Source organism: Chelmon rostratus, chromosome 21 (genome assembly GCF_017976325.1).
Source record: "Chelmon rostratus isolate fCheRos1 chromosome 21, fCheRos1.pri, whole genome shotgun sequence".
Classification (NCBI taxonomy): Eukaryota; Metazoa; Chordata; class Actinopteri; order Chaetodontiformes; family Chaetodontidae; genus Chelmon; species Chelmon rostratus.
In genome coordinates, this window is record NC_055678.1 from 2,510,485 (window position 1) to 2,526,753 (window position 16,269).

Genomic DNA, 16,269 nt, shown 5'->3' on the forward strand with positions numbered 1-16,269 from the left:
GACAGACTCTCAAGTACGACCAACACCAGAACAAGTCTGTCTGTCTGCGGAGATAAATGCTTACATACTTACTCCAGCGGTGTCGATGTGCAGGAGAACAGGGTCCTGCTCTCTCAACGGTGCCAGTTTCTCTGATAGACTCTTGACCAAAGAGTCCATATCAACGTGTGGCTGAATCAGTCTGATCGTAATATGTTCTGCTCGGGGAGATTTCTGCTGGAACTTCTCAAACAAACGATTCACATAAAGGGACTTCCCTATTGACAGAAAAAGATATAATAATAGTAAAAATATTGTGTAAATGAATTTGAGTATTGTGATGGAAAGTCTCTATGTGTAAATTTGTTTGTAATTTTATGTGATAGCATTTCACAAAAAAGTATACAGTTTTTACATAACAAACACGATTGCTACTTGAAACTATTGAATAACCATTTTCATAGTAGCGTACCACTGGGTTGCCCTTACCGACTGCAGGTCGTGCAGATGAAACCATCCACACTGAGAGGTGATCTGGAGACACCAGTGCGACAGGGTTTTGTGGGAGCGTGTTCTGTGTGAAGTGGTGATGTAGATATTTCCTGGCTGTCTCTGCTGTTAGACTCACGCCAGCCTGAACTTTGTAATTGCTGAAGAAAGAGGGCACATATCTGTGCTGGTGCACAACTGGGCTGACTATTACCAAACGATAATGTGGATTGCCACTTCTCTCAAGACCCTCAAAAAGCTCCCCCATGGCCACACTGACATCATATCCCAGCAGCCCCGGATTGACAAGAGAGTATATCTTCTGCCAGCTGCGTCCGGATCCTTGGCCAAGAGCTCGGCGGAGAAAGATCTCCACCTGCTCCTCTGTGGTTTCCTCTCTGCAGACTAGAACCTCATCAGTAGATGGCAGAGGCTGCTCTGGACTCTCCATGTAAAAAGACAGGACTGTGGTAAAAACTTCTGCACTGGGACAAAGCACAAGATTGGGCTGTCCCTCTTGGAGAACCGGTGGAAGGTTCCTGGTAATGTGTTGCTGGCTCATTTCAGAGAGGCATGAGAGGAAGTGGGCCAAAGATGAGATGTCCAAGTACTCGCTGAGGTACTGTGGCATGTCATCTTTGAATTTACGCCAGAGGTTTTCAAGACTGTTCTCATCCAGCCTCCTGATGGCACCAGCGTCACATTTCATGCCATCATCATCTTCAACCTCTGAAGAAAACTCCATCAAATCATGAGCCTCTTCCACATCCTCGGTGTGTCCAGGTGAAGCTGGTGTTAGGTAAATAGAAGGTATGTGAGAGTCTTCATTTTCAAACTCCACGCCTTCCAATTCATCATGCTTTGAGGTCATACTTGCTGCATCTCTGTAAGCAACTCTGACATCAGTTAGCGTGCACTCAGGCTTTATGGGAAAAAGCAAATGCCAGAACTGTGGAGGAACTGGTGACTGCTGTTGACACACTTTGTGGATCCAGTGGCAAAGGTACACCATCTGCTCTGAGGTGTAGTGGTTCAGCAAGCTGAAGTTTGAGCGCATCTCACTGATGAAGGACCGCCATTCATTTTGGCAGCTATCCATGGAATGAGCCAGCTTCTGTAGCTGCTCAGTCACCTCACCGTGGTACACTATCTCTTTACCCATCAGGGATAGGAAGTTTACTCTGATGCACGGCTGCTGTCGTGGGCAGCACTGGACCTCAGCATGCCACTGCTTGAAGAGCATGTTGCCAGATGTTTGCATCTGAAGAAGGACGGTGCCCAGTCTCTGAACTCCTTCAAAAACCTTCAGAACACGTGGAAAGGAGTGCAGGGATTCATACAGTTAATCTCTTTGACCACACACTTTGGGCTAAAAGCTGAAATCTTTAGCTTTCTTTGGTTAAAGCTGAACACATTTTTTATAATAACAATGGATGAAATGATTATATGGAGGATAAAACATGAAAGGTGCCATGGTGACTCACACTCAGTTATTTAACTCTTTCTATGTCCTCAAATTTCTTTTTTGTGCTGTTTCACTGCACTTTCACGGAATAGTTAAGTCTCAGTGCTCTGAGCAGGCAGCTGTTTTCAGCATCCTGGTCTCGCAGGATACATTCAAAGTGATTCTGAATGACTCGGATGCAAGGACTTCTGCCTGTAAATGTTTTGTTTGTTGATTTTATAGTTTATGATTCTTTGTTCTTTGTTTTCTATGTTTGTTTTGTGTCTGCAATCGCGTAATTGAAAGAAGACTAAATAAAATCACTGCTGTTGCTCCTGGGTGTAACTGGGTGCCTAAACAAGCAACTGTTTGCGAAGAATGTTACAGTCTGTGTTTTTCCACTGGTTTTGCACATCTGCTGCCTCGTCACCTTCTTCTACTTCATCTTGTAACTTTGAAAGCGGTTTAAATACAACAGTGTGAGACCGTTCTAGATGCTCTGCCATTTTTGTTGTAGTTCAAGCGTTACCTAAGCAACCTCTTGCCTCTGTGCCTTGTGCAGACAGTTACACACTTGAGCTTTAACTTGACAGTTGTTATTAGAAATACCCCTGACCTCTGTGAACCTGTTGACTTGTTCTCTGCCATGTTCCCCTTTGGATGACATGAGCATGAGTTTGTTCTGTAGCTCCAGAAGGTCTTCAAGCTTGTAGCTCCTCTCCTCTCTGCCGTGTTTCACTGTGACATGTACCATGTTTTGGAGACATCTCTGAAAAACAAGAGAAATTCACAGATGTATTAGCAAGGCCGTACACATTGGTATCTTTGACTTACTTAAGTTTTTCCACTTACCTTCTCTGTGTTTTCATCAGACCATCCTACGTGATAAACTCCGCCAGAGTTAATAGAAGAAGCTAGGGAGAGAGAGGACTGCTCCACAGAGCCGTGGGTCTCCTTCAGTGCTTTCAGCCAGCTCAGCAATCGAGTAGACTCTCTCTGGAAAGCAGACCCAGCGGCATCATGTCAGTTTACCACGGTAACAGGGCTTAATGTTGTGCCTACAAACAAGGGAGGAGTCAATACCAATTTGTCCGGTAGCATCTCATCTCTGCTTTGGGTGTCCCACACCTGCCGAGCACACTTCATGAACTCCTCAAAGCCAGCTTGAGGGGAGAGGGAGTAGAGCATAGGGGCGTAGCCCATCACTGCATCGTGGAAACAGGCCACCTGGTCGATCTCTGTGTCGTTCTCTCCAGCAGATATGGAAGCCAGGTCGACATAGACCTTCACGTCGCTCATATCTGTGGAGGGGATAGAAAAGTGAGCAGGCATGCATCATTTGCAAAAGTAAAGACACATTTTTGTTTCATGCAAGCATCTTACTTTTAAGGTTCTCTTTGACCCAGTTGACCAGAGTCTGACTTGCTAGGAACTCTTCCAGACAGGCAGTGTGTTGCTTGGTGACTGTGGAGAGTTGCTGTTTGGCACGATACAGGTTGTCACTGAGGGACCCCAGGGCCCTCTGCTTGAAAGTCTCTTCTTCCTGTTAAAACAGTCATGCAAAGAATTCAAGAATCATACATTTTCTTACAAAGAGAAATACGTTTAAGACAACAAATGTGTTTCTGCAGGCAGCTATCATTACAAATGTCACTTTTCACCTCCTATTTATTTTTCCTTTATGTTAAAATGTGCTTATAATCAAATGTTTAATATGCATCTTTTATATAAGCGATGAAAAAAATTGTAAATAAAGCAATAATAACAAGAGTATGCTTTCTTTTGGCTATCCCACTGCAACTCAATTCCTTTGTAAAAACTGTAATCAAAATATAATGTCAGATCACAAGAAAATTACCATTTGGGTGAGAGTGTCAATTTCTGTGAAGTTCCCGGAGAGTTTCATTTTTTCAGCAATTTTCAGCATCGCACTGGCTGCAGCTGCTGCCTCATGGAGCTGCCGATACTGCTGGATCTGACTGAGCCTCAGGTCCACCCAGTTCTCCTCAGATTTGAACCTTCCTGTCTCACTAAGTGTCTCTGACATCAGAGTCAGCTCCTTCTTCATTAGCTTCCCGTCTCCCTGGTCATCAGATTCCACCAAAACCTGATCGAGCTGCTTGAAAGTGATGTTTGCATCTGCAATGCTGCCACCAAGCTGCATGAACTCCGTCAATAGCGGCTTCCAGATGGTTTCACAGATCTGTGTTAGGGTGACTGAAACAGGCGCTGAGCAGGGTTGCCTCGTTGACACCAAAAGTGCAGCCCCCTTGACCCAGGAGGACAGGATCAGGTTGCTGTGATGCAGTTTGTGCATCTCGCTGGCCATTTTCAAGACATTCAGACTGGCATTATACCACAGGACTGGGGAAGGTCCCGTCTTCCCCACCTTCCCTCCAGCATCAAAGGTCTGAACGAGCACCAGTTTGTTGAGGTTTGTAGTCTGCAGATCTGCACTGTGCTGCTCCTCGAGAGTCGACATCTCAGGAACTGGTTAAATAAGAACCGTGTTACTGAAGAAAACACCTCAATTCAAGTTAGTTCTTTTTCTAATTATACTTACCCGTGATGCTTTCTGTAACCTTTGCTATCATCTTGATCAGTGTATCCATCTGCTGTTTCCGCTGGATGAAACAATTCAAATCCTTCTCTCTCTGAGCCAAAACAGCCTCTGCATCCACAGGAACTGTCTCAGATTTGGTGTTTTTCTTGTCTGCAGAATACACATTGCAGCTATTATGAATTAATACAGTTTTTCTTTCATTCAGGGGACATTTAATGCAGTAATCATGGAAGGCTGGTTATCATGTTAAGGTTCGTACACTGCTGGTAAAGTCTCTTAAACTGCTCTTTATATTTCAGGCAGGTCTGTAGGTGTCCCAGGGGCACGTGTCCTTGAAGCAGAGACTCCACCAGAAGCTGCAGTGCAGCCAGACGGCTGTGGACAACCTGCCCTGCTGTGTCATCCACCTGGATCGACTTCCAATCACCTGCGCCAAAGCAATGACATTGTGACCACTATGAAAGTTTAATAGCACTGACTAAAAAAACTAATAAGGAAATAAGAAAAATAGATACAACATAGTGGACATAAATGAGTGGAATATAAACTGAAGTTCAGTACCGTAAGACAGTAGGTGGTTCATGGCAGACTGCGGATCCAGCAGCTGGTCTACAGAGTCTCTGAATCGTGCTGCTGACTCAACCACAACAGCAGACGTGACAACAACAGGGAGATCCTTCACCTTAGAGCTGAGACCCCGCATCAGATCTCCCTCCTGCCCTCTCTGAAAACACGAACATATGATCAGTCACCACATTGAACTCAGACATTTTGCTCTTGACCTGCTTGATCAGAGGAAAGTTAACTGCTTATGAACACGTGGATGTGGGCTCTCGTTAAAAAGGATAAGTGATGTCAGAGTGTCTCGGCCAGCAGTGACAGTGATGAGCCCTGACCGGATGACCTGGGCATCCACCTCATGCAGCGGCTTTAGAAAACAATTCAGAACCTCGTCTGGTGACGTGCACTCTGTACAGATCATTAACATCCACTGCACCTGGCAGACCGTCTTGATGGCAGACTGACACAGCTCGTCGAAACAGTTCTGCACAACATCGTGGCTTTTCCTTATAGCTGCCATGGACGAGTCGAGGCAGCAGATCAGTACTTTGTCCTCCTCACTCGCCTGCAACGAAAACAGGAGAAAACAGTAAAGGGAACGCATTTTCCTGCTGGCACTAGAATCCAACATGGCCTCAGACGACTTGAACACAAGACGAAGAACATCTGCTTCACACTGATGAACAATCACTGACCTTGGAAATCCTCTTCTTCAGGTCTTTTTTCAGGCTCTGCCTCCAAGAGGACGAAAACTCTTCAAGAGAGCATTCCACCTTCATCAGTGCATCCCACATCTGATAATTCAAAGCAGCTTTTATCATAGGAGGCAGTAACTTGGTTTGACTGCACAATTTGAGGTCCATTATGTTCCTTTTTTATTTTTCAAAAACGAAAAAAGTTTGTTCATCCATTCAGTTCAGACAGAAAAAGGTTCAAACCAAGCTTTTTCTTTTGAAACACCTGAGTAATTTGGAGTAAAAATCAGTAAACAAAACAGAGAATGGTGTACCGTAAACACAGATGACAACCTAATGTGTGAGCTGAGGGGTAAACAACAATGTGTGAAGCCACCTGAATGTAAACTACCTGCAAATATTCTGTTAAAGTGTGTACCTGAATTTCCTTCGGGTAGGCGAGTGATTTTGAAGGCGTCACAAGAGGTTTTTGCAGCAATTCATCTCTCCACTCACTGATCCTCTGCTGCACCACATTAAGATCATCCAAGAGCTTCTGCTTTGAGCTCTTAAACTCATCTTCTGAAGACTAAAAGGCGAAATAAGAAGACAGTGAATTCAAATTACTGTTCATTATGAGGCAGTCAGAGCACATAATGAAGAGATCTTTACCTCTTTCCTCAGTTTGGCGTCCAGAATCTCTGCCACTTTCAACACTAGCTGGAAGGACAGGACTGCAGGCTGGTACGAGGCGACGAGTCGCACATTTTTGCACGTGCTCTTCAGCACACTGATGCTGCTCATGAAGGCTGGTTTGATGTTTCCAGATTCCATCAACCTACAGACACAAAGCAAAAGTTCCAGGAAGCACAAACCACGGTTCATCGGTCGAACAGGGAGAATATTTCAGATGTTCTCACCTGTCCTTCTCTTTGTCCACCTTCAGCAGGATATGGGACAAGGTTTTCTGAGCATGCTGCGTGTAGAAAGAACAAAGACGATCACAAAGGGTCATTTTAAAGATAAAACTTCATGTTATTTCAAGTGTTAAATATTTTCCTACCGTCACATCCTCCTGCGCTCTGTTGTTATCCCTTCGCTCGTCACATTTTCGCAGTCTGTACAACAGACTCTGGATCAGCTGTTCTGCAGGTATTCCCATCAGGTCTGAAAATTCAGGAAGATCCTCAAACGCTGCCAGACATAACCAGCTGATCCGAAGCAGCGGCGCCTCTTCAGCCATTGCTAAGTGTGTCTGGATCAAAGACAGCACTCTCCTGTGAGAAAGAACGATGTTATCTCAACAAAATCTGAGCATCATTTCAGGAAAAGAGAGTTAAGGTTGCTCTGAGACAAACTCACTTTCTTTTGTCAGGGTGGGACTGTATATTCTCCCTGAACCTGCTGAAACAGACTCTTTGAAGTCCTGACCAGTCCTCCTCCTCGACAGCTGGACCCACTTTTGCTGCATCAGCTCCGGACTGTCTGAGTCTGAAGAGCAGAGGAACGAGCAGGACGAGCTCCGACACCATCAGCTGGGCGCAGTGGTTCATCAGACCCAGCACAGTGCTGAGATGAAGACACAGAGTGAGGTCTTCATCAGTAATCAGATAATCCAAACAGTCCTGCTAACACCACCACTCAGGGCCAGTGAGGTCACCGCGGCCACCGCCTCTGGGTTGATTATAGAAATGTGGGTTAAATATGACTTTTTTTTAGGCAAAAATACATAAATAAATATATTCTTTCACTAATTCAATTAAAATATGATTTAGATTTCTTCACCACAATAATTCTGGAAGTGTGATGGGTGCTTTCAAACAGCCCAAAAAATTTTGATGAGAAGATGAAACCAGAAATTAAATGACGAGGTCGTGATTTGGAGTTTAGTTTAATTCTCTAAATGACTGATCACTGGATGATTCCTAATTTTTACCCATATATTAGTATTTATTGTGTGGTTTTATGCATTGTCTTGTTTTTATTTTCATCCTTATTATCATTATTGAGTGGGTTTTATTCTCCATTTTTTATCTGTTTTTATGTCTATTCTGTCTTTTCTATGTAAAGCACTCACTTGGTGCACGTGAGTCGTTTCTTGTAAAGCATTTTGAGCTGCAATTCCTGTATGAAAGGTGCTACAAATAAAGTTTATTATTATTAGGGACACGGGGCGTAGCCCCGAGTCACTTATTACTATCCCGCGCGTTTCTTCTTCTTCTTCTTATTAGGGACACGGGGCAACGTCCCGAGTCACTGGCTCCTACAGCTATGAAATAGCTGCAGGAGCCAGTGACTCGGGGCGTAGCCCCGAGTCACTTATTACTATCCCGCGCGTTTCTTCTTCTTCTTATTATTATTATTTTTCATCTTCCTCCAAGTTTTCGTCCCTTAACTCGCCCCGCAGCTTTGAGAAAACCCTCGCAAATTATATATCAAAACGTGCGTATTGTTCGGGATCGGTGTGCTATTACTTTTCTCAAATTTATCGCAGTTTTTCGCGTCGTAAGACGCGAAAAACTGCGATAAATTTCCCATAAGAAATGAATGGGACGGGCGAAAAAAACAAGATTGAAATTGGAGTTTTTCAAACATCTGTAGCTCAGGCATACATTCACCGAGAGACTTCATTTCAACTTTAAAATGTAGACCCAAGTCTGGTCTATTGGTGTGTTCATCCACATTTTGATTGGTCCTATAGTTTTTGATCAGTCACTGTTCAATGACAGTGATCGTTTGGCGGGAAATTTTGAGATTATAATGGGTGTGTATTGCGCGGAATGTTCGTGCTAGAGTGCGTGCTAGAGTGGCACAGAGTCTAAAAACGATCTGAAAATCTTCTCTTTTTCTCGTCGCTACGGCCACAAATTACACTCTACACGCATAATTTTGGGCTCATTTTGTAGACAAACTTGTCCTCTTTCGTGTGATGTCCTCGAAAAAGCCGAGAGACTTACTGAATTTAAATAGTGAGACGTTTTGTGCAGCCAGCGCCCTCCTGTTCTCCCATTAAGTCCCATGTTAAAATTCAGAGCTGTTTTGTGAGCAAAGCAGAAATGCCTCCTGTCTTTAGATCGCCATAAAACGAAAAGTTGTTGTGTCAGGAATAAAACGAGGAGATGGCCGGACTCAGGAAGTTCTCGGGAGTCCGATGATCTATAGTACACTCTGATAGGAGGTACGGTTCTCTCCCGAGGGGGGGTTGTTTAGGAGGTGCGCAGAACCCAAATCTCACTGCATACAATACAAACTCCTGTTCTCTGAGTCGCAGAGTCTTTTTAAGTCGACCATTTTGTCATTTTTCTAAAGAATATCTGGACATAAAACACACGTACATCTGGCCCAGACTTGTCCGCATCTCACAGTGTAATCGGTTTTTTGATAGCAGCTACGGTTTTGACACAATCGCAAGTTGTTCGGAAGAAACCGACAGCGAAAAAGCCGCTTTTCAGTTAACAGGTGTAACTGTCATTAACTGTCATTTACACACACACCGGTCAATAACCCACGCACACACATCTGCAGGACAACAAGCCTGAGAATGATTATCTTAACGAGCTCAGTCAAAACAAGGGCATTGTTTGAAAACAATCTCCGTCCAACAAGCAGTTAAACTCAGCTTCAGAAAGCTCTTTGCCAAAGAGGTTGAGACAGTAGTCACACAAATGCACACACAAAAAGGGCTAACCAACAGCTAAAAAGTGATTAAAAACAGCACGTCAAAACTGAACAGGAACAGGTAAAAAGTGGGAGAGGTGCAGAGGTAATTATCAGCAGGTGGGGCAGAAGTTACACAGGCACACACGCACACACACACACACACACACACACACATTCAGACACACATATACCAGACACATCTCCTTGTAGGAGCTGGTTGGGCTGCTTGTGTAGTTCAAGCAGACACACACACACAAACAGACGAAGACACACACATACGCAGTCACACACAATGACAGATACATAAACACACACACACAGACAAATGCATAATGAAAACCCCATCCCCCCGCCCCCTTGTTAACGCCGTTAGCTCTATTAGCTCTGTTAGCACAGTTAGCTCTGTTAGTGTTAGCGTCGTTAGCTCTATTCGCACCGTTAGCTGTTAGCTCCGTTAGTGTTAGCTCTGTTAGCTCCGTTAGCATTAGCTCCATTCATGTTTATTGATTCAGTTCATTAATTCATGTTAACAGAGACATGAAGCAGAGGAGAAAGCCACAGAAACACAGCTGGGACCAGTTCATTAATCAGGGACTGACTACCTCTGATACCTGCTCTTTCCTCAAATTTCAGCCTTTTTCAATTGTCCGCTGCTTCGCCATAGTTTCTCCTAGAGACTTCATTCAAACTTTAAAACGTAGATAATTTTGTCGGCTCGAACACACCCCGTGTCCCTTTCAAAATTTCCCAGGGGGAATTTTCTAGTTATTATTTTTCATCTTCCTCCAAGTTTTCGTCCTCAAACTCGCCCCGCAGCTTTGAGAAAACCCTCGCAAATTATATATCAAAACGTGCGTATTGTTCGGGATCGGTGTGCTATTACTTTTCTCAAATTTATCGCAGTTTTTCGCGTCGTAAGACGCGAAAAACTGCGATAAATTTCCCATAAGAAATGAATGGGACGGGCGAAAAAAACAAGATTGAAATTGGAGTTTTTCAAACATCTGTAGCTCAGGCATACATTCACCGAGAGACTTCATTTCAACTTTAAAATGTAGACCCAAGTCTGGTCTATTGGTGTGTTCATCCACATTTTGATTGGTCCTATAGTTTTTGATCAGTCACTGTTCAATGACAGTGATCGTTTGGCGGGAAATTTTGAGATTATAATGGGTGTGTATTGCGCGGAATGTTCGTGCTAGAGTGCGTGCTAGAGTGGCACAGAGTCTAAAAACGATCTGAAAATCTTCTCTTTTTCTCGTCGCTACGGCCACAAATTACACTCTACACGCATAATTTTGGGATCAGTTTGTAGACAAACTTGTCCTCTTTCGTGTGATGTCCTCGAAAAAGCCGAGAGACTTACTGAATTTAAATAGTGAGACGTTTTGTGCAGCCAGCGCCCTCCTGTTCTCCCATTAAGTCCCATGTTAAAATTCAGAGCTGTTTTGTGAGCAAAGCAGAAATGCCTCCTGTCTTTAGATCGCCATAAAACGAAAAGTTGTTGTGTCAGGAATAAAACGAGGAGATGGCCGGACTCAGGAAGTTCTCGGGAGTCCGATGATCTATAGTACACTCTGATACGAGGTACGGTTCTCTCACCAGAGGATTTAGTTCAGGAGGTTCGCCGAACCCAAATCTCACTGCATACAATACAAACTCCTGTTCTCTGAGTCGCAGAGTCTTTTTAAGTCGACCATTTTGTCATTTTTCTAAAGAATATCTGGACATAAAACACACGTACATCTGGCCCAGACTTGTCCGCATCTCACAGTGTAATCGGTTTTTTGATAGCAGCTACGGTTTTGACACAATCGCAAGCTGTTCGGAAGAAACCGACAGCGAAAAAGCCGCTTTTCAAGGGAGGAGTTTAACAGGTGCAACTGTCATTTACACACACACCGGTCAATAACCCACGCACACACATCTGCAGGACAACAAGCCTGAGAATGATTATCTTAACGAGCTCAGTCAAAACAAGGGCATTGTTTGAAAACAATCTCCATCCAACAAACAGTTAAACTCAGCTTCACCAAGCGCTTTGCCAAAAAGGTTGAGACAGTAGTCACACAAATGCACACACACAAGCAGGGCTAACCAACAGCTAAAAAGTGATTAAAAACAAGCACGTCAAAACTGAACAGGAACAGGTAAAAAGTGGGAGAGGTAGAGAGGTAATTATCAGCAGGTGGGGCAGAAGTTACACAGGCACACACGCACACACACACACACACACACATTCAGACACATATATACTATACACATCTCCATGTAGGAGCTGGTTGGGCTGCTTGTGTAGTTCAAGCAGACACACACACACAAACAGACGAAGACACACACATACGCAGTCACACACAATGACAGATACATAAACACACATACACAGACAAATGCATAATGAAAACCCCATCCCCCCGCCCCCTTGTTAACACCGTTAGCTCTATTAGCTCTGTTAGCACAGTTAGCTCTGTTAGCGTTAGCGCCGTTAGCTCTATTCGCGCCGTTAGGTGTTAGCTCCGTTAGTGTTAGCTCTGTTAGCATTAACTCCATTCATGCTTATTGATTCAGTTCATTAATTCATGTTAACAGAGACATGAAGCAGAGGAGAGAAGCAGACACAGACAGCTGAGGTGATCAACAGAGACAGACAAGGAGAAAGCCACAGAAACAGACGAAGACACACACATACGCAGTCACACACAACGACAGATACATAAACACACACACACAGACAAATGCATAATGAAAACCCCATCCCCCCGCCCCCTTGTTAACGCCGCTAGCTCTATTAGCTCTGTTAGCACAGTTAGCTCTGGTTGCGTTAGCGCCGTTAGCTCTATTCGCACCGTTAGCTGTTCGCTCCATTAGTGTTAGCTCTGTTAGCTCCGTTAGCATTAGCTCCATTCATGTTTATTGATTCAGTTCATTAATTCATGTTAACAGAGACATGAAGCAGAGGAGAGAAGCAGACACAGACAGCTGAGGTGATCAACAGAGACAGACAAGGAGAAAGCCACAGAAACACAGCTGAGAGCAATTCATTAATCAGGGACTGACTGCCTCTGATATCTGCCGTTTTCTCACATTGCAGCCTTTTTCAATTGTCCGCTGCTTCGCCATAGTTTCTCCTAGAGACTTCATTCAAACTTTAAAACGTAGATAATTTTGTCGGCTCCAAATGACCCTCGGCACATTTTGATATCTCTTACGGTTTTCGAGCTATGACCATCGAAGGCCGACGTAAGACGCGAACAACTGCGATAAATTTCCCATAAGAAATGAATGGGGAAATTTCCTCAAATTTCAGCCTTTTTCAATTGTCCGCTGCTCGGCCATACTTTGTCCTAGAGACTTCATTCAAACTTTAAAACGTAGATAATTTTGTCGGCTCGAACACACCCCGTGTCCCTTTCAAAATTTCCCAGGGGGAATTTTCTAGTTATTATTATTATTGATGCTCAGAGAGCTGGAAAGAAACTTTTCCATTGAAGCCATTTGAAATGACTGCAGAACAATGCTTCATTTAATCAGCTGGTAATTCACTCTGAAACTACTGTATCTGTGTTATTAGCGTTTCTTCTTGGCCTTTTATATCAGTGTCTCTTAATATTGGCTGCTAGCTCTCTCTTGCAAAGCAAACACCTGACCCAAATGGGACTTATTTAGTGAAATAAAGGTTAATTAAAATTGTTCCACAGTGTTTCTTTCATTGGTCTTTATAAAAAGCTGAAACATGATAATGGAGTTTTAGGCCATAGCCTAACTTTAAAAGGTATCTACTACCTAACTGGACTGTAAAATTCAAGCATCTTACTTTTTTAGGAAAGACAAAACAACAATACTTTTGTTGTTTTCAACGGCTACATCTCCGCTGTACTCTACTGTACTGGGAGATGTTGTTACTAAAATGCAAACAGCTAAATGTCTCCACTATCGATGACCGTAAAGTTGGATTAGCTCATAATTCTTGGAGACAAATTTTCTTCTCATCTGACAAAAAAATCTTCATTCAAGCTTCGCTTGCTTCTTCTGGAGCTTTCAAACGCATCTCATTGAGTTCTGCCCCGTTAGCACAGTCGTCACCATCTAATCTCAGTGTGGTTCGGCACTTACGTCTTGTGTGACGACAACGAAGCAAACGCAGTCCCCTGAGGAAGACTGTGAGATACAGCTGAGAGCTTTTGAAAAACCTGGTAAGTGCACCTTTTTCATCTCCAGCTTGAAGCTTTTGCTGAACTTACAATTGTGGACTCTGGATAAAACTGAGTAACTCGTCCAGGTTCTTCGTGTCCATCGCGGTCTCTGAGGACACCAGGACACACAGCTCAGCCCATCCTTTCACTCCAAGGTTGATGTTACACCTCCTGGTAACCATGAACACAGACAGGCCCAGAACAAGAGGACTGGTCCTCTGGGTGCCTGGGAATTTCTCCTTCGGCTCTCTTTTCAAGATCTGGACCAAAGTCTCGGAAATCAGCTCGGATGTCTGTGAAGAAGAAGAACATTTGGTGTCTGGTGGCGTATTGGAGGTGATGTATAACAAATGCTCTGAATTCTGTTCTTCTTGTTGCACCAACCATGATCATGGGAGGTCGGGAATCGTCCGGGAATATCACGCTCATGTGTACGAAACCCAAACTCCTCATAAAGTGCAACAAGCTGTCACACAAGCTCTCAGTGCTCTGTTTGTCGGATGGGGACCATTTCTGGAAGATTCTGTTGAGCAGATCTCTCGCCGAGGCCTGCCAGGCGTCTGATACCTCAACACCTTTTGATTTCTTCAAGCCGATCATGTGGAGGCCAGTTTGCAACAAACTTTGCGCCTCCCGACGACTAATGAAGCCTTCATAGAGGTGCAACTCTAGATAAAACACAGGCAGGTGCGTGATCGGTTAGACTGTCAGCGGTGTGTTGACATGCTGAAGCTTAATGTTTGCTCGCCTTACCTTTAATGTTGTGATCCAATGGAATTTGAGCATGTCTTGTGGCATTTCCCATCAGCTCTTTCTGTCGTTGCTTTACACCGTAACAATAGGTCAACCAGATGCCTCTCTGCAGGCTGCTTTCTTCAATGGAAAGACTCGCTTCCACCAGATATCCTCCCTCGTTTAGTCCACTAAACGTAAAATATAAAACATGTGTTATGATGACAGCCTTGCTAACACATTGGTATGATTTTCATTTTGTTGGCTCTGCACTCCAGCAGCTTTAAAACCAAACAGTGGAGGTTTCTTGACCTGATTACGCAGTCTGCTGAATACCAGGCGAAAGGCAAAAAAAGCCCCTGAAGCAAGAAGCGAAGCTAGCTGCACGATGAGCCAAAACAGTGAAAAGCAAATCAATGCTCTGTGTATTACAGCTCATACAAATATCAACACTCACACAAAATGTGTCATTTTCAAGGGTAAATACGCTCCTTCGTAACACAGCACGAGCGTGTCATGCTTTTGGTTGAATCTAAACTTTTTGTCCAGCACAGCATAGATGTGAAAGGTGAACATGGGAGCAGCAGGTGGAGGTCTGACTGGGCTGCGATCACTGTGGAGAGAGAAGAAGACACATCATCACAGGTTCGACCGCAGTATCTGATGCAGCTCTTCTGTTATTTTACTCCTACCGTGAGCTTTGGGATGGTTTGGGGGTTCTATCTGCTGCTTTGGAGGCTTCCATATTGGACTGTCTCTCAGTGCCGCCCTCTCCAGACACAGCTTTGGCGTAAGACTTTGGTTTGACACCTTCTTGAGCTCGGGCGTCTGTGGGATCACCTGAGGCTCCTGCAGACAGATGCTCCTCTTTAAACTTTGACTCTGTCTTGAGGTTTTGCTCCTTGGCTGAGTCTGAAGTTGCTCTGACACTGTCCGGCTTTTCATTTTGCATTAACTGACTCTGAACGGTGCTGTCGTCTCGCAGCTTGGGTTCAGGCGTCTGTTTGTCCTCTTTTAGCTGGGACTCAGCCGAGGTGGGTCCAGGTTGTGCATTTTCATTGTCGTCTGTTTGTGTTTCCTGGTTGTTGTGAAAAACAGCTGGAGTTTGTGTGAATTTGTCTCTGCCTTTGAGTTCCTGTGTTTGAGTCTGAGCTTGCACCATCTTGACACGTTTGTGCCGTTGTTCTCCACTGTTATCTTCCACTCGGGGATCCACATGTTGAGCTTCTATAGACACACTCTCCTCAGTTTGGCTGCTTGTTGTCTCTACAACCTCCATCTTGGCTGTTTCTGTGTTTGAACCTTTGACGTCTGCATCTCCTTTTATGTTTGAGATGCTCTTTTTCCTTCTTTGATTTCTCTTTGTCCGCCTCTCTTTGTGTTGAGCTTTCTTGCTGGGACTGGCTGGTCCCTGTTCCTGGAAAACACATTAACATAATCTTTGATTGAGGATCACATATCTGGATTTAATTTCTTTCGTGGTGGTTCAAATGCTGTAAAAATGTCAGACAGGTTTTGTCTGAAACCCTGAAATTTGTTCTACCTTATTTCTTTTGATCGGTCTTTCTGTTGCAGCATCCTCCCTTTTCTGGGTTCCCACTTGCGACCCAGCTGTGCCGTGCAGGTTTCCTGCTCCCTCCTCCATCTGTACGGACTCTCTTCTCAGGGGAGTCCCTGCCCCCCTGTTTTCTGTCTCTGATTATAAAAATCACATGCAGTTACATCCTCCATGTCTCAGACTTGCCCTTCAAGTTAAGTCAGTTGGACTACAGGCAGTAAGGGAGTGGCAAAATGAGAGCTAATGTGCTAGTTAGCGAGCTAGTTTCATCTCTTAATTAATAAAATTGATAAACTGACTGTAAAATACAGCAAATACACTTTAAGTTTCCACTGAAAAAATGAAAAAGATAAATAAACACATTTACTCAAAAACTGTAATTAAGTACAATTCTGATATTATTTTACTTTAAGCAT

The 16,269-nt window shown here is 43.9% G+C and overlaps 1 protein-coding gene across 1 annotated transcript in view; it reads right to left on the reverse strand.

Annotated features, from left to right (window-relative positions):
* The window catches only part of rnf213b (ring finger protein 213b), a 38,226-nt gene that overhangs the window by 21,459 nt on the left and 498 nt on the right, over positions 1 to 16,269 (reverse strand). Inside the window, exons 2-24 of the mRNA XM_041962177.1 lie at positions 15,839 to 15,990; positions 14,988 to 15,712; positions 14,753 to 14,908; positions 14,317 to 14,486; positions 13,948 to 14,231; positions 13,612 to 13,856; positions 7,073 to 7,279; positions 6,774 to 6,987; positions 6,631 to 6,686; positions 6,383 to 6,548; positions 6,150 to 6,299; positions 5,732 to 5,830; positions 5,473 to 5,601; positions 5,037 to 5,199; positions 4,735 to 4,902; positions 4,476 to 4,625; positions 3,771 to 4,402; positions 3,296 to 3,455; positions 2,996 to 3,213; positions 2,765 to 2,908; positions 2,529 to 2,681; positions 469 to 1,771; positions 73 to 257 (exon numbers count right to left, since the gene is read on the reverse strand). Of these exons, the coding sequence (XP_041818111.1) occupies positions 73 to 257; positions 469 to 1,771; positions 2,529 to 2,681; positions 2,765 to 2,908; positions 2,996 to 3,213; positions 3,296 to 3,455; positions 3,771 to 4,402; positions 4,476 to 4,625; positions 4,735 to 4,902; positions 5,037 to 5,199; positions 5,473 to 5,601; positions 5,732 to 5,830; positions 6,150 to 6,299; positions 6,383 to 6,548; positions 6,631 to 6,686; positions 6,774 to 6,987; positions 7,073 to 7,279; positions 13,612 to 13,856; positions 13,948 to 14,231; positions 14,317 to 14,486; positions 14,753 to 14,908; positions 14,988 to 15,712; positions 15,839 to 15,940 (5,979 nt within the window). The 5' untranslated portion in view covers positions 15,941 to 15,990. The remainder of the gene's footprint in view (positions 1 to 72; positions 258 to 468; positions 1,772 to 2,528; positions 2,682 to 2,764; positions 2,909 to 2,995; positions 3,214 to 3,295; positions 3,456 to 3,770; positions 4,403 to 4,475; positions 4,626 to 4,734; positions 4,903 to 5,036; positions 5,200 to 5,472; positions 5,602 to 5,731; positions 5,831 to 6,149; positions 6,300 to 6,382; positions 6,549 to 6,630; positions 6,687 to 6,773; positions 6,988 to 7,072; positions 7,280 to 13,611; positions 13,857 to 13,947; positions 14,232 to 14,316; positions 14,487 to 14,752; positions 14,909 to 14,987; positions 15,713 to 15,838; positions 15,991 to 16,269) is intronic.